Below are 18,399 nucleotides of genomic sequence, written 5' to 3'. Positions count from 1 at the left end.
TGGCCAGGTACTTTTAATGTTGCCAAATTGTCAGTTAAAACAAATCACAAACTACCAACCACCGCTAACTTAAGTGGAGCACAGAGAGCAGAACCAACACGTCTTTAGCTGTGTCATGCTGTGCAGACCAACACAGGTTAAATAATAATGGGGCAGTTCCCATTATCACACGCAAACATGTCATCTGGTCTCCAGACCACAGCAGGGGCACCATAACTGACGTCATAACTGACAAATACCGATCTCACGCTTCCTTTTCAAGCTTCTCCACATAAGGAGTCTTGTCGTTCTTCTTGCTTTTTTCAATTTTGATGTGACATTCGCGTGGCTGCTTACGCGCAAAATTGTCAACAACAAAAAAACGTGACTGCGGCGGATGTAGTCCAGGTCACCGAGATAACCGAAAGATGGCGGCTCAGGCGGTCGTGATGACGTAGGTGACAACAACCGATTGTAAATGTATTTTCAAAGATTTGTGTCCAGCAATTATTATCGGACGTGACGTCACTGATAGGTCGTTTCTCCGTTTTATCGATTGAAATATAAAGAATTGTTACATGAGAATAATTAAATTAAACTGCTTTACGTCATATTAAAATTTGTAAGCCACGATCAAAAACTAAAACTATAAAGAAGCATAAAGAATAAAAAACACAAATAAGCGCATAAAGTGCACTAGTCATACAGTTTCAATGTGTAAACATTCGAATTGTAATGTATAGCATTTGCGAGACAAGCGAGGCAAAAGTCAACTCACCTGACATTTTGGGACTTTATGTTTTGCTTGCTCAGCGATGTGTTGATCCCAAGTTCGTTCTCCCTTTTAGCTGCTAAACAAGGGTAGGCTAACCTAAACAGACCTCGACGTTTCAACGTGCACTCAAACGACTTGAAGCAGAAGCGAGATTGAAGAAATTCTTGGCGTGTCCGAAAAGTTCCGCCACCTTTCAGTGGGTTACATTAAGTCCTGGGGTCAAGGAGAGATGAAAAGTGGAACGTTTTCAAAGCACTACTGTTCCGAATCCATAGCAATCGGAGGCGGCGGCGGCTATTGATGACGTCAATCGCAGCACCTCCGTCTCGGCTGGCGAGACGAACTGAGCGTACCCCCAACTCTCTCAATAACAGACGGTATTTCGTTTTATTATTGGCAACAATCACACACGTACGGAAGCGTATTACAGAAGTATAGAAGCCCATTACCACTACAAAAAAGAATGAAAACTTTTTTTCTTTCAACAAAACAAGAAGCCAATTTCCGCCAGTAGAAAAAAAAGTTTTTTTTACTTGCTGTTGCCCGTTTTTACGTAAGACGTTCACGACATGAGCCACTCCCACATTCACTTTAGCTTCATCGAAATGATTGCCTGAATTTTGTTCATAAATGAGCATTGTTAAATGAGCCCCATCAAAAGTAGCGTTCCTGTTTCACGTTGGACGTTAAAAAAAAACGCAAATATGCGTGCTCGCTATGCGTCATGACGTAATGGATGTGAGTGGCTCGTGGAGGAGTTGCCGCCCGATTTCGTTCGAAGAGTCCTGCTTGGAAAATAATCAATTTTTCATCTCTCCTTGGTCCCGCGGTGTAATGTAATCAATTTAAAGGTGGCAGAAATTTTCGGACAGGCCAAGAATCCATTCAATCTCGCTTTTCCGTCTAGTCGTTTGGGCGCAAGTTGAAACCTGCTTAGGTTAGCATAGCCTAGTTTAGCCGCTAACAAAGACAACACTGACAACGCCCTTGGGATTAACACTTCGCGTAGCAAGCAAACATCAAGTCCCAAAATGGCAGGTGAGTAAATTGACTTTTGACTCAATGCTCTTGCAAATACTATACATTACAATACGAATGTTTCAAGACACAAAATGTATGACTAGTGCTGTCACGCAGTACCACATTTGTGTGTTTTTTCTTTGATTACTGTTTTTGATCGCCCCTTAACAATTTTAATGTGATGTAAAGCACTTGAATTAATTTATTCTCATGTACCAATTCTACGTATTCTACAAAAAAAAAAAAAAAAACAGAATTTATTGCTCTTTTTTTTTCTACATCAAATGTGAACGAGTAGTAAATTTCAACATCTAAAAAGCTTGTCTGGCATTGTGTAACGGTAAACTTTTGTGAACAATTACTTACAGAATAAATACCTAAATTGCACACAAATGCCTTTAAAAGTGACTCCTAACATATATAACATGATATTTAATCCTAAAAAAAATGGTCAGAAATATTCTTTGTTCAAAAATAGATATGGTTGAAATCATTATTTGAAAGCAAATTGTTATTGATTTAGGTGAAAAATGACCATTTTTTAGATGTATGACTTAGTAAGAACAAATAGTAATATTTACTTCAATTAAGTGGAAATATCTGGTGCATTCATCTGTTAACTAGTCCTTAAAACTCAAAACCAGATGGAGAAAATTATTTGACTCGATGTAAGAAAAATAGTCTGATTAAGACATTATAAAATTGCAGTGTACTGAATGCATTACTGAGCCAGGCAGTTCTTGTGAGTGTGGTTTGGCTGTTGAAATGATCATTTAACCACTATGCCATCATTATAAGCATGCTTACTTGACTGACATCACTTGCCCAAATATCCGTGGTGAAGCTGATGTGAGCCGCCACGATATCAAGTATTTCGTGTGACGTCACTCATACGAGAGGGGCTTCAGAGGGAGGAGGGGTTGAGGCGGCGGTGCAGAATTGGACAGAACTGTGTCGATTGCGCACATTTGGAGGCTAATTCAAGTATATAATTATCGGATTGCATTGTCGGTTTAATTTTTTTTTCATCTGGATTATCTGTGTGACGTCATAATTGCCATTATTGGCCGATCATTACAGGTAACCGATATTATTGTGTATCTTTACTATTTACAGGCATGAAAATCTCTCACCTTTCGGCGAAATTCGCCGTTTTGAAGTCAAAAAGGGCGACCTACGTGAATTGCGTAGATCCGAGGAGAAATTCTTTTTGGGGGGTGGGGAGGTTTTTATTTAATTATTTATTATTTAATTATTATTATCATCATGTGATTAACTTAGTACGTAAACTGAGCACTTAAGAACACAGTCAGCAAATCCTTCTAGATGCTTCGCTGACGAGAACCAATCATCGGCCCTAGCTGCGTTCCATTATTCCAAACGCGCACACTCCTTACGCGTGTACTTGGAGTGCTCGGAGAGCCTTCGGTTGCATTGCAAAGCTGCGAAAACAAAACCCAGGCCTTATCCACATCGGGGCAGACCAGAGCGCAGCATTCACACTTGCCTGTATTTGCCAGCAGATTGAATTTGGTGAGTAATGGTTTCAATCGTTTTCACGTTTTGCGATATAAAAAAGTTACTGCCATTCGTTGCAGCTTGCGAAGAACACTGCCAGAGCTAGCCAAATCTCCCATGAAAAAAAAATAGCTCCCGTTAAATTGGCGTCAAGCTTGTGTATTTAGCGGTAATATAAACGAAGAAACACACTGTTGAGTCAAATTAAGCGGCATTCTCTCGGATGGAGGGGGCGCCTCACATCGCTCCCGTCGTCTGCCGGAGACGCGTTATTTTCGGCTTGGATTTGAGCTGACGGCTGGTGTCGGCACAACAGCGGCCCGACGAGTGGTGGGAATGAGTCCTGCTTCTTAAAGCTTTTCAGAAATACAGGGATCCCTCGTTTTTCACGGTTAATGGGGACCAGAACCCGCCGCAATAAGTGAAAACCGCGAAGTAGCGCCCCAACCGCCCCCCCCAATTTTTTGTGCGTGTTCAATGCATTTATTCAGATTTTACATTGGAAAAAAGATGCATATATATATAAGACGTTTTTTCACTTTTTTCACCAAAGTATCATTTATAAATGGTTTTCAAGCACTTCAAAATGTAAGAATTATGATAAGTTTTAAACATGTTACTGCCCCACCGAATTATTTTTAAACAAGAATAAAGTAGTTAGAAAATGCTTGGCTTTAGTAAAAGCTTCATAGTGAGTCTACTCAAACCCTCTCAGGCTTTGGTAAACGGTGATTGGCACATGTGCAAAGTTTTTCTTTTTATATATATTTTTTTGTTTGAAGCAACTTATTTGATTGAATAATAAAGACACAAATGTCCTAGCCAAAATGTGGCCCAAACGCAAAACATTACTTAAATGGAAAAATTTGTTTCAATCAAGAAAAATAGTTTTCAAGTGCTTTTTTTGTCTCAAATTTATTATTGCAATCAAAAACATTTTTTTTTATTGAAGCTACTTTTTTGGATTAAAAGTATATACTGTATTTTGATTGAAGCAACTTTGTTTTTGATAGAAGTAACTTTGTTTTTTGATTGAATAATAAAAACACAAATCTAACTCCATCGTTATTGAGTGAGAAAGAAATTAAGAAAGCTTTAAAACTAAAAGCCACCGGGGAGTCAGTTTGTTTTTTTAAATATTTATATTTCATTACATAGACATGCGTCGTAGGGAAGGGAGATTGAGGGATAAAAAAAGGAGTTAGATGAGGCTGCTAAAGGCAGTGGATACCTCATCAGCTGGGTGAATAGCAGACCTGGTAAGAACAAGTTTGCAAGGATAGTCGGGTATTAAATCCAATTATAAACACAATTACAATGTTATTTTTCTATAAGATTTTTATGTCATTGCTTTATTAATCATTAGGTGCTAGAGTTGTTAAGTATGGATAATAATGAAATAATAGTTTTAAGAAAACTGTGCTGTTGGTGGCTCAGTGACCATCTGATGTGGTTTGTTCTCAGATGAACAAGTTGAGGAAGGATGTTTTGATGCAGAGGTTGAAGGAAGAAAAGAGGCAGACTGACTGAGTCACAGCCAGAAAGTGTTGATGACAGTTTTGATTTCTATTCACTGTTGCCCCCTCCCAATTAAAGTATGTCACAGTCGCAGCCAATTATTATCTAAAGCTGGTTAAGCTGGTTATGTTGTTTTAAGGTGTATTAAATACTTGTTCATGTGCCCCTTTTGATCTACGAGCACCCACCGCTCCACCGGTCTCTGCATGGCCCTGCTGAAACACACTGTGGGTCGACAGAGCTCAATATTTTGTTGGGGTGTACAATACAGTGTACTGGAACATAATTCCTCCACACCCTTCTCACCTTTTTAACCCCTGACCCATTTTCATGCCTGTATTTAGCAGAGTGGACCAGAGTGCAACAGGTCTAGCTGCGGGTAGTGAAGAAACTCGAACTGCAGGATTCCACTGTCTCCCAGTCCTTGTCTGATTGGCGATTAATGCTGTGAATATCTCATGTAATCTAGCCCATCTGCTCCTGGCGACTTTAACAATAGCTAAAAAAAAATTGGAAAAATAAACAAAATGCTAACACGAAGCAATGGATAAATTTATTCATGGAACATGGAACAAATATCTGCAAAACAGACAAACAAATTGTAGAACTAGGGAAAAAAATGGTCAACATTCGCTAGATTGTTGACGCTAGAATAATGATTCTTTCTTGCATGAGACGGAATGACATAATAATAAGACAGTAATAATAGCGTAATAGCGTACCGCACGAATGCTACAGTACCTGACAAAAGTTGTCGCTTGCATACACATGGGCCTTAAGTGTCCCTCTAATATATTTGTAATCAATATTTTCTTGCAAGAAATGGATAATTTTAATCCCAACAGGTTTTGGAATAACATTTCGGTGCAAACAAAACTGTTCCAAAATTGAGTTATTGAGTTATTAAAATTGAAATATCATGAGTTGAACATGATATTTGCTCACTGTCTGTTCCCCATTGTGTCCAGAAGACCCTGCTGACTGTGTTTTAGTTACCTGGTATAATTAAAAAATTGGAATTTGGATGTATGTGAATCGTTCTCGAGTCTTCAACGGCCGAATCGCGAATAATCTAAGAATTAGAAATTTCGCACACCTCTCCGTGCGAGTTTTTTTTTTTTTTTTTTCTTAATCCACATACGCCTTACTTTCTGCTCTGCACATTTACATTTGAAGTGCTTAAAAACCATTCATTTATATATATATATATATATATATATATATATATATATATATATATATATATATATTAGGGCTGTCAAACGATTAAGATTTTTAATCGAGTTAATCACAGCTTAAAAATTAATTAATCGTAATTAATCGCAATTCAAACCATCTATAAAATATGCCATATTTTATTTTTAAATTGTTGGAATGGAAGGTTAGATGCAGACTATATATACAATGGATCACAGGTCGATACGATCAGCCTGATTGGGTAGAGCAGGAAGTAAAACTGGAACCAGGCAGAATGCCATTACCATAATAAAAGCAGGAAATTCTGCACCAACAAACAAAACACTAACATGACTTCCTAGACATGACATTCTCAAGTTAAAGCGCTACACAGAAATTAATACATTTAATTGTGTAAGCAGGATGTGTGTATTATTCTTATTATTTGATTGCAGGTGTTTTAGCTCATTTCATTTTATTTAAATGGAATATTATTTATATTGTTATGTGTTTATATCTTACAAATGTGATGTATTGTTCATTTATATTGTATATTTTATGTTGTATAACTTATGTTCCTATGTGAATATAAGTTCCTACTTGTTTTGTTGTGGTACGACTGTTTTGTATTGAACAGGGGGCCGTGTTGGTTATTATTATAGCAGAGAAGACAGCAGTAAATGAACAAAGACAAGTCAACTGTGTCCCGATCTACCACTCGAGAGATCTGATGGACTCAAAAAGTAGGTTAAGATTGCATATTAGTTTGAAAATCGTCCGGATCCACCGTATTTTCACTCGAGTGACTTCCAGTCTGCCCGTTCCTAGCTGCCGGTAGTAGTATTGACGCAGGAGGGCCACGTCTCCTGTCAAATAATAAACGTTTCTGGGATGCATCTAACACGCGGCCGCACTGCGACTGGTGTGCATTGGCAGATTGACTCTAACGCCCGCGTTTCACTGTGTTCTCGCCGCGGCCACGTTGTTGCGCCGTTGACGTTTCTGGGTTATACTGTCCTACCGTGTTGATCCTCATTGTAGTAGAGCAGACGGAGTAAATATAATCTACACAAAGAAACTGTAACCCGATCGACTCACAACCTATTTCATATATATATTTATATATATATATATAAACTACTTTTTCAGTTTTGTCACAGACAAACTGAAAAAGCAGTTTTTGCGCTTGCACGCCTCTTTAAAGGGATCCTCTATTTTTAAGACAAGTAATTCTTGAAAGATAAATGTTAGTATGAGTTATAATAATTTGATATTAAAACCCCTCTTAATGTTTTTGTTTTAATAAAGTTTGTAAAATTATTTTAGGTGATAGGTCGCCATTCTTGTTACGTCGCAGTGCGTGACGTCACCGGTCCCGTTGCCGAAATTCCAGCGTGTCACTCGTTAGCTTTCCCAACATGTCGTCAGTTCGACCCTTCCTATTTGAACCAGATCTGAAAAGTGAAGAGCAGGACAGCACTGTCGGTCATTCACAAGACGAGCTTCAGGGAAAAAATGGGTGCAGCAAATACCTGATAAGACAAAAGTTGGGCAAAACTGGTGATGCGAGACAGTGCTTTTGGGAACTCCGGTTAGGTGCGAGAGTGTATGCTGTCCGGTTTTTTTAGCATATATTCAAGGTAAGCATATTGCGTTTTCAAACTTATCCCAATATAATTATGTAGATTGTTAGCATCCAGAGCTGTCGTGTGCTTTACATACAGTACAGGCCAAAGAGCACACCTTGTGTAATCCATGTCTTGTACATTGTAACGCATGGTAGCTAGGATACGTGTGTAAAAGTACCAAAAAGGGGAGAAGCTTCCACTTATGCACATTTATTCACAAAAAATAATATTTCCACCTTGACCACTCTTCACTCGGGAGCTCAGCAGTACGCAAACACGCGTTCCCTGATGAACTCCAACATTGTTGTAAGGTCCACGTCAGAGTCACTGTCGTCACTGTAGCGCGCCATAGTGCTTTAATTATTTAGTATGATTTGGGGAAAACTCCCATGAAAAATAGTCAACAAAAAAGATAGTAGTCCAATAGTAATCCAAATCCGCGTTTTTTACTCACTCGAAGATCCAGGAATTAGACTGATCCCATGGCAATGTCGCAGCCGCGATCAGGCCGTCGATTCCACAAAATGGACTGATCCGAAAAGCCGCTGTGGGACCGACGAATCAAAAAAATGGACAGATCCGAAACCAATATTGCAGACGCGGTGGGACCTTCAGATCCAGAAAATAGACGGATCCCCTACTTGACTGAGGATCCAGGAAAAATGTTCGGGTGCCAGTTGTAACGCGTGGTGGGTAGGATACGTGCATACAGGGACCAAAAAGGGGGAGAAGCTTCCACTTATGCACATTTATTCACTAAAAATAATAATTCCGCCTTGACCACTCACTTCACTGCCCTTGTTTTCATTTGAGTGGAAATTGCATCCAAAAGCTTTTTTGGGGATTTTTTGGGTGAAACACGGGAATATAACAAGGATCGCGATGCAGAAATCGCAGACTTCAAGGAGTGGTCGAGATTTTCTTTTTCATATATTTACCCTTTTAAACATTTTTTTTTTCAATTTTTCTTTGTTTGGATCGATTATTTATCATCTAACATATCGAGGAAAATGCAGCAGTAACAAAAAAAAATCAATTTAGCGATAGTTATGAGGTAGATATCCGTGACGTTTTTACTAGCGGTGCAACGGTTTGCGGTTCAAAGCCCAACCGTTCGGTTCGCCCTGTACGGTTCAATACGCCTTTATGAACCGCGCCTTTTCGGTTTTGCAATTAATGTATTCCGAATGCTTGTGGAATGAATTGATCGAGCTCTGTGTGCCTGTGTGTGACGTGAAGCACCGCTGTAGAGAAATTCCCGCCCCGCAAGTAAATGTCCGATCGCTGTCAAGCACCTGTGTAATAGAAGCCGAGTAACGCCGCTTACGATCGAAGTGAAAATGAAACGAGAAAGAAAACAAATAGCTATGGCGAGCGGAGGAGTGGAAAGACCGAATTTTGAGGAAGCACCGGCTTCTTTCAAATCTGCGGTGTGGCAACATTTTGGTTTCCCCGTGGATTACAATGCGGAGGGAGAGAAAATATTGAAGAAAAAAAAATAGCAAGCATTGCTCAGCGCTTGTTCCCCATGCTAATTGCAACACTTTTATAACATGACTCCGGCACCTCAGCCAGCATCACCCACAGATATAACATTCTCAGGGGAGGACAACCCCGAAGATGACACCAGTGAAAACACACGGCGGGCTTCTTTAATTTATTTCCAACGCTTGACCCGCGTTACATTGTTCCCTCGTGGACATATTTCTCCAACAACGTAATCCGCGACATTTATGAAATGGCACGCAAAGCCATCGAAGATGATTTCGCTTAAGCACATAGTTTCCCTCCTGACCACTGATAGTTGGAAGTTGGACGTCCCGTGCTACAGAGTGCTACTACCTAACTGTGACGGTCCACTATAATTCATACCTGTCAAATTATACGGACTCGTAGTAATTTGTACAAGTGAGCACTCATTTTTAAATGTGTACGCCGTACATTACGGTCAAAATCTGCACGTTTTTCGTGCATTAGGCTTGTTTTTTTTCATCCGTTCGGATTTGGTCACCGTTTCTGCAACGAGACAATGCATTGGTTGAATGACGCGAGAAAAGTCAGAGACTCGGAGAGGGAAGAGTGTTTGTTGGGACGCTGTAGGAAACGCGATGCTAGGCTAGGTGGCTCCAATATTACCTGACTTAGCCGACAACAAACAATCTACGCCTAGATATCTCATGCATATAGAACTACATGTGAAATGACAGACTCGGTAGCGTTAGTAAACAGTCGCCATTTTAGAGCAGTAAACTTCTCAGAAAGGCTCTGTTGTAATAAACCTTACGAGCGAACCTGAGCAACTTTTTATCTAAAATACTCCTAAATCGGCAAAATCTTGACTTGAGTCTATCTTTAAAGGATGAAACCCTTTTAAAATTTTCACATGTCGAAAGTAGACAGAAGGGAACTAATGCAAAAACGGGAGCAATTTTATCAACTTTAACGGTTGATTCACAACATTAAATGACCTCCAAACATGGCAAAGGTTACTGGTTTTTTTTTTGGTTTTTTTAATGGGAAAAAAAAAACATGAAAGGTATCACCAGTTACTTTGCCAAGTTTTTTACTACAGTGTGTGTATTTCAGTAGTCTGTCACTACACTAGCCAAAGAGCTAAGACGCATTTTAACAGTCGAAAATGCTTACATTTTAAGTGTTTATTTCATTTTTTTAAAAAGCAAAATAAAGGCAGTTTAAAAAAAAGCCGAAACCGAACCAAAACCGTGATCCCAAAACCGAGGTTCAAACCGAACCGTGGGCTAACTGAATCGTTGCACCTCTAGTTTTTACAGACGCCATTTTTTTCATTGTGACGTCATTTGTTTAAAAGTTCAAAATATGCGAGTGAATAATTTTTTGAGGTCGTTTTTTTTTTTTTTTTTTTTTTTTAACGAAATATTATGCGTGGGTTTCCTCCGGGAACTCCGGTTTCCTCCCACATCCCAAAAACATGCATGGTAGGCTGATTGAACACTCTAAATTGTCTGTAGGTATGAGTGTCTGCGTGAATGGTTGTATGTCTCCGTGTGCCATGCAATTGGCTGGCAATCAGTTCAGGGTGTCCCCTGCCTACTGCCCGTAGTCAGCTGGGATAGGCTCCAGCACCTCCGCGACCCTCGTGAGGAAAAAGCGGCATGGAAAATGTATGTATGTATGTATGAAATATTAGACATGAATTAATGATTCTAAGCTAAAAATGACAGACATTTCGAATAATAAATATAATTATTTTCCCATGTTTTATGGCTGGGTTGAAACAAAAGCGGTTTCGCGACGTCTGTAAACGGGGGTTAGCCTAGCCTCGCCCTAAAACACAGACAAGACTGAAAAAGCAGTTTCTGCTCCTGCATCTCTCTTTAAAATAAACTGCTGTATTTTAAGCCAAAACAACTATTGTGTTTGATAAAACAGTATGTCTATATGCTGCCATAGCAAATTCATGGTGCATGAAGCCACTGAACTAGGGCTGTCCCAAACGACTAATTTTCTCCCGATTAGTCAGCCGACTATTTTTACGATTAGTCGACTAATCTAAAAATTAAAAAAAATATTTTTTGTTTTTGTTTACTAATTTAGCAATGAAATTTTTGTTGACGCTTATCAATTCACAAAAAACATATTGGAACACTTAAATTATTTACTAAAGTACAAATAAACACGTAAATAACAATAATAAATCACAAATAAACAATGACTTCAAATGCTGATAGAATTAACTAGTGTAGCATCCCGATTGAAAAGATGGTCTCTTAAACTGATGGTTTACAACTTTTATTCCATCCTTGATGTAATCACACTGTAAGAGCTACGGTGCACACAAATAAAACAACACAATTAGAAATTAACGAAAACTTTTCACCTTTGTCCTTTTAAACCTTATTTATATATCAATGAATTGCCTATATGAATTGCCTTTACCTTAATTTATTACCTTATCATTGACAATCTCTTCCTTGAGTGCTATCACTGTATATACTGTATATATTTATGACCTTTTAACGTTATATAATTTTCCATACCATAAAATAAACCATAACATTAAATAAACCTTTCAGTTAGCAATACTAATAGCACTTATAGGCCCATTGTCAATGAAACATTATTATTTAGTAAAGCGACAGCACCCTCTGGTGTACAAAAAATGAAAAAAAAAATTTTTTTTACAAACGGTGACGGCGCTTGAGGTGTTTATTCACGACCGACGTGCAGCCAAGCTTGGCAGTGAAGAGACAGCACACAAGAGTGTACCCTCCTTTATTTCTTTGAAATACCCTCCTTTATTTCTTTGAAATAAGTCAATGTTTTGGACACTCTGGTGCGCTTTTTTGGCTTTGTGCCGCTTTCCCCGCTTGCATACAGAGCATCCGACATTCTGAACTTTCCGCGCATATATTTTTTTAACCCTTCATTAACCGTCGACGGGATGTTGTGCTCGTCGACGGATTTATGTCATCGATGACGTCGACTATGTTGACTAGTCGGGACAGCTCTACACTGAACTATTTTTAATTTGTCCGTTTTACCCCGAAAACCCCCGTTTACAGACGTTGTCGAATTCAATAATCGGAATTTGGATGTTTGTAAATCGTTCTCGAATCTTCCACGGCCAAATCGCAAATAATCTAAGAATCGGAACTTTCGCACGCCTCTACGTGCGACAGTTTTTTTGTTGTTGTTGTTTTTTTAAATCCCCATATGCCTTTGCTTTCTGCTCTGCACAGCCTCCCTTCCTCCCCCTCCCTCTGCCCCTCCCTCTTCCAGCTCTTTGTTCCGCACAATCACTTCGGCACTTGCTTATTAAAGTTAATGATGCTGGTTGTCTTTGATCTTGCCAAAGGAAGCGGACTTCACAGAATGTGTCAATCATTGTTTAACTTATTAAACAGTTTCTGCAAGGAAGCCGCACTAGAAGGGGTGGTGGTGTGTGTGTGTGTGTGCGTGCGTGCGTGCGTGTGTGTGTGGAGACGTTCGAGGCATATAAAATAAGCGCCAGAAGGGATCATGAGGAGTTACATGTCACTCCTATGCCCCTTTCCCACTGAAACTAGTGGGTCAACGCGTGTTTTTTCCAAGCCGCTGCAACCCACTAGCAATTGGCATTTGGCACCTTTCCCATCGACAAAAAAAAGCCATGTCTTTTTTTTTTTTTTCACCCGTCTAACCCCCCACCCCTCCTCAGCCGTTCGTAAGGTTACGTGACGTCACTACGCTAAGATCAACGTTGACAAGTGCGACCGAATTCTTTCAGTTCAAGGAAGTAAACAATGCAGAGCATTATGGAAGCCTCCTTTCCGTTTGTGTTCTCTGTTTTCATGCTTTTTACTGCCCTCAAAATGGTCGAAATGCGGCAAAGGATCAACACTCTGCTTGTGCTGGGGCAACGTAGGTGACGTGAATTCTTCTTCTTCTACTAGCTTTGTTGTTAGCATCGACGTAACTGCGATTGCAGGGCGTGTTAAATGGGAGACGACTGGCATGTTGTTATGACGCATCACGTAAGAGCCCACGTCACCACGTAGATTAGGGAGTTGACTGTTGACCCGGGGTTTTGCTTTCACACTGCATGACGATCAGAGCCGAGGTGATTTTAACGTGGGTCGCTTAGCGGGTTGATTGACACGGGTCGAGGCGGGTCGCTGCACCTTTCCCACTGCCACCAAAAGCCGATTGTTAGTGGGTTGACACGGGTTTTTTGGGCAGTGGGATGGGGGTACTAGAATCACATTTATAAAGCCAAGCATTTTTCTACTACAGTACTTTATTCTTGTTTAAAAATGATTCAGTTGGACAGTTGTGTTAAAAACTGATAATAATTATTACATTTGAAGTGCTTAAAAACCATTTATTAATATATATGCCGGAAAACACTCAGGTGACTTGAAGTTCCGCTCTGAGACGCCCAATTAGGCCAAATTTCAAAATTGTCTGAGATGCATCATTGGAAAGCTTAAAATCTCAATTTTCTGGGGGAAGAAAAATTTTGGACAGGAGGGCTTTTTTTTTTTTTTTTTTTTTTTTTAATATAAAGTTTTTTAAATGGCATAACCCTATCTGGAGGTGAGAGCACGCGAGAGCAGAATTACAGACGCCATGACTTTAACGAGATATTATCGCGTACTTACCTTGTTCCGATCCAAAAACTCCATGCCGTATATATCACTGAGTGTCAAGACAAAGCAGGTTCTCATGTGGGGGACATTTTTGCTCTCCCTGAACGCACCGCATGGGTGACGAACCGATGAACTTAGCGTGAGTGCGGTTCTTTTTGACTTCCTCTTTTAATGGTTTGTTTTTGCTGTCAACTTGACCGGACAGAATACGTGTTGCGTTGCACAAGTTCTGAAATAAATCGCACGAAAGCGGCGCTGTTCGCGGGGACGGGACCCCCTCACCCCGGCGCGGCCGCTGATCGGGCTGGCTCAGGCTTCTCTTCCCCAGCAGCTTTCAGGCTAGCTCCCTATCGTGGTAGGCCGCTGAGAGCCGCTGTTGTGGCCCTCGCCTTTGTCGCTGGGAGGACCCTCCTGGAAGCGTCACCTTTTTCCCCTTCAGTACCTGCACGAAACACTGGCTGCCTCGAACTTGCGACACACACAATCATTACAGCACGCGCTTCTCTCCGCCCTGCATGTGCACACAGAGCTTGTCGGTTACAAGGTAGCACGAGCAAGTAGCAACACTGTGTTGATTTCTCTCACAAGAAAATCCGTCGTGCACTAGTGTTGTATCGGTCGCGAACGATTCGTTCTTTTTGAACGAATTGTTTGGGTGAACGAGACCGAACTAATCACCATCTGCACTGATTCGTTCTATGAAGTTGGTGGCGCTTGTTCGCTGCGTGGGAGGGCGCTGAGCAAGCGGCAGCGTCTTCTGACATCGCACACGACCAATCAGACGCCAGCCTCATCGCGGGCAGGGGAGGGAGCGGAAACAGAATCATGGCGTATGTCACTCATTTCCACGTGTGGCCAATAAGCAGCCAGCGTGCAGGCAGGGGGGAAAGACTGAGTTTTGTCACTTCCCGTTCAGTGATTCGGTCCTCCGGTTCCTGACCTAGCTTGCTGCTAACTTGACTTTCCAGCAATGACTATGCGGTGAACGAGTCATAAAATGAAAGGAAACGACTTTGTCACATATTTGTTAACGTGGAGCCTATCAAATGCTGCTCAAAAAGACAAAAACACCACACAAATCTAGCGAGCATGGTTTAGTGTTCTACTTTACTCAACAGACTCGGGACTGTGCCTATGACGACATACTATCAAATTTACAGTAATTTAAAACACGCGTAGCTACGAGGCAAGCAAAACCGGTCGCGGTCGCGTGACGGCAGTGAAGCGGGCAGAGAACTGTCACTATATGGAGGCTTCATGGCAGCGATATGTACCTCATATGTGCACAGAAAAAAAATAATATTTAGTATGATCACCATAATACTGATTTGCAATGAAACTGTATATACATGTCAATTTTTTCCGAGTGTTTTTTTTTTTTTTTTTCGTGTCAGAGGGTGTCGGTTGGTTTGACAAATTATGTCAATCCGTCCATCATGTGCTACTCAAGCGCCCCAAAAACAAAGCGCGCGGACACGGGAGATGTCGCAATATGTCTACATTTTTCTTAACAGACTAATGAGAGTAGAAAGGCGAAATCATAAAGCAAACAATTATTTCTCGTCAGCATTTGACGATCTGAGATGCGGGGACGACAGGGGAGCTGACCGGATTATTTTATTTATTAATACCAGTGCAAAAATTCAAAACGATCATCTTAATAATAAAAAACAAAAATACAACAGAGCGAGAGGTTAATGTGATGAGTTGGCCGTTCCATAATTAGAAATTAAACTTTCGATTTATTTTTATTTTCGTGACAGCAAGCATGCCGCATTGGCTGTTAGCAGCAGCATTATATATGTGAGCAAGATCATGCTAAAGAAAGTCCATGCGCCCCCGACCCCAAACCCCCCTCAAAAGGAAAATGTTTAACCGTGTCCTAATTCGAAATGCAAGCACGAGCCATGACTTTGAGCCCATAGAACTAGGACAGACGACGCGGAAGTTCTCCCTCGCTTTTGCAGCAGCGGGAGGGAGACGAGGCTGTCTCTGAGAGCAGAATGATATCGCCTGTCACTCATTTCTGAAACTACGACGAGTGGTCAATGTGCAAGAGAGGGAGGGACCAAGCAATGTCACTTCCCGTTCAGTTATACTGCGAAGCGGTCTTTGGTGATTCGTTCGGCATCGTCACTTCCCGTTCACTAACCGAACGATTCATTTGGGTGGGGAGGGAGATGAGGGGGGCGAACGATTCGTTGAACGATTCGTTTGAACGAATCGTTTTACTGAACGAACCGGAATGGATTCGTTTACTCAAGTGAACGACAGATCCCGTCACTATCGTGCACCCGTCCGCGGAGCTGTCATAGAGTGTCGTAATTTGAGTGTGTCGTCAAATGTAGAGACAAATGGCGAGTCAAATTTTACATCGGATTTCGAAAAGATTCTGTGTCAAAGCGATCGTATGTCGAGATACCACTGAATATAAAAATAATAATAATAATAATACCTGTAATAATGTAGTAATTATGATAAGTTTTAAAAACGTTACTGTCCCACCGAATTATTTCTAAACAAGAATAGGCAGAAAATATTTGGCTTGATGAATTGCTTCATTGAGTGAAGAAAGCAGCCGTCAGCCTGATAAGCCCCAACACTCTCACCTCTCCCAGCTGCTCATTTACACACGATGGGTGTCGCAGCAACCTTTTAACAAGTTAAATGATAATTTACATATGGCAGAAAACACTGAGGTCTGCTCTGAGACCCCCAATTTGGCCAACTTTCAAAATTGACAATATGCATGCATGTGTGATACACCATTGGAAAGCTTAAAATCTCAATTTTCTGGGGAAAGTTTTTTTTTTTTTTTTAATTTTTCTAAACAGCGAAACCCTATCCGGAGGTGAGAGCATGAAAGAGCAGAATTAAAGACGCCATGATTTTAACGAGATATTATAGCGTACTAACCTTGTTTTGATCAAAAAACTCCATGTAGCATGTATCACTGAGTTTCAAGACACAGCTGTGAATGGCCACAGCTAGATTTTTGGGAAATTTTATGGGTTAAACATGGTAATATAACAAGGGTCGCGATGCAGAAATAGCAGACATCAAGGATTGGTCGAGATTTTCTTTTTCATATATTTAGCCTTTTAAATGTTCTTTTTTTTAAAAAAAAAAATTGTTTTTATTGAGTTCACTTAAATCTGTCAAAGATTTGAGCAAGTCCGTTAGCTTTGTTATGCTAAGGGACTGCTACAATGGGTTTTTCCTTTCAAAATTCTTGTGAATAAATGCTTCAATCAGTAAATTCTTTGTAGATAAGGACGTTAAGCATCTTGGTTCTTGGTTAAAAGCAAAAACCGGGCAGTTATTTTACATAAAAGAATGACACCAATGGCTCCCAGTGATTCTTTTTTTCACGACATTTCAAAATGCATGCATTGTACGAAAAATATAATAATTACCTTGAATCCTCGAACAAATCACTCCCTAGACAATCCTTGTTGTTAGTATGCGGTCCAGATTTTGTACATTCATTCATTCATTCATTTTCCATGCCGCTTTTCCTCACGAGGGTCGCGGAGGTGCTGGAGCCTATCCCAGCTAACTCGGGGCAGTAGGCAGGGGACACCCTGAACTGGTTGCCAGCCAATTGCAGGGCACAAGGAGACATACAACCATTCACGCACACACTCATAACAATTCAGAGTGTTCAATCAGCCTACCGTGCATGTTTTTGGGATGCGGGAGGAAACCGGAGTTCCCGGAGGAAACCCACGCAGGCACGGGGAGAACATGCAAACTCCACACAGGAAGGCCGAAACCCGGGATTGAACCCTTGATCTTAGAACTGTGAGGCAGACGTGCTAACCACTCAGCCACCGTGCCGCCTAGATTTTGTACATTTTGATGGAATTTCACCTGAGTGTTCAAAGTATGTGTGAAAGTCATTCCCATCGACTTGAAATGAAATGAAGTTGACTCACACAGCCCCCTATGGGCCCGGCGGTGCGCGGGTTATAACTCATGTGTCCTGTCAAGTAAATTATGATGTTTATGGGTTAGTAGGTTGTCTTTTTTCCACATTGGCCTCAATGTAGCAATGCTAACGTTTATAGTCTTTGATATAGATGTGTTTCCTTATTTTGTATGTCAGAACTTTTGTATGTCTGAACTTAAATTCTACGGCGCGTTGATGACCAATAATCATCTGTGACAGGAACTGGAGTCCCATATGTTATCAACACGCACTTGTACACGCACGCAAAAATGTATGCACGCGTGCGCTGCGATAATATTCAACAATGAAAATTACCGCCCTCATTTTTATTTACCGTGCGATAAATGAACTTATTGCCTATCGCGACAGGCTTAGCAACTTAAATAAAAAATGTCGTTAGTTAGATGGACTTAAAATCGTCCAGCTTGTTGTCTCCTGTCATCTTCCAAAGTCACAACTGGGTGACGGCGCTTTAGGTGTTCTGGCATGCAAGCTTGGCTTTCAAAAGACAGGACACAACAGCATACCCTCCTTTGTTTCGTTGAAATAAGTCAATGTTTTGGCCACTCTGGTGCGCTTTTTGGCATTGTGCCTTTTCCCCGCTTGCATATCGAGCGTCCGCTAAGCCTGAACGATATATCAATTAAACATCGCCATCGCTATGTGCGCCTACGCGATAGTCCCATCGCAAGCACGTGCGATAGTTTTTTTGTTTTTTTTGTT

The 18,399-nt window shown here is 40.7% G+C and overlaps 2 protein-coding genes across 3 annotated transcripts in view; one reads left to right on the top strand and one right to left on the bottom strand.

The window, feature by feature from the left end:
- Positions 1–1,669, bottom strand: part of LOC130929096 (gastrula zinc finger protein XlCGF57.1-like) — a 52,261-nt gene extending 50,592 nt beyond the window's left edge. For both annotated transcript variants that reach the window (XM_057856031.1, XM_057856032.1), the window contains exon 1: positions 758–1,669. In XM_057856031.1, the coding sequence (XP_057712014.1) occupies positions 758–764 (7 nt within the window). In that variant the 5' untranslated portion in view covers positions 765–1,669. The remainder of the gene's footprint in view (positions 1–757) is intronic.
- LOC130929103 (zinc finger protein 391-like) overlaps positions 1,335–18,399 on the top strand; it is a 34,842-nt gene continuing 17,777 nt past the window's right edge. The window contains exon 1 of the mRNA XM_057856049.1: positions 1,335–1,792. Coding sequence (XP_057712032.1) covers positions 1,786–1,792 — 7 coding nt within the window. The 5' untranslated portion in view covers positions 1,335–1,785. The remainder of the gene's footprint in view (positions 1,793–18,399) is intronic.

Source organism: Corythoichthys intestinalis, chromosome 13 (genome assembly GCF_030265065.1).
Source record: "Corythoichthys intestinalis isolate RoL2023-P3 chromosome 13, ASM3026506v1, whole genome shotgun sequence".
NCBI lineage: Eukaryota > Metazoa > Chordata > Actinopteri > Syngnathiformes > Syngnathidae > Corythoichthys > Corythoichthys intestinalis.
The sequence above is the reverse complement of the archived record's forward strand: the minus strand, read 5'-3'. Positions and strand labels throughout refer to the sequence as shown.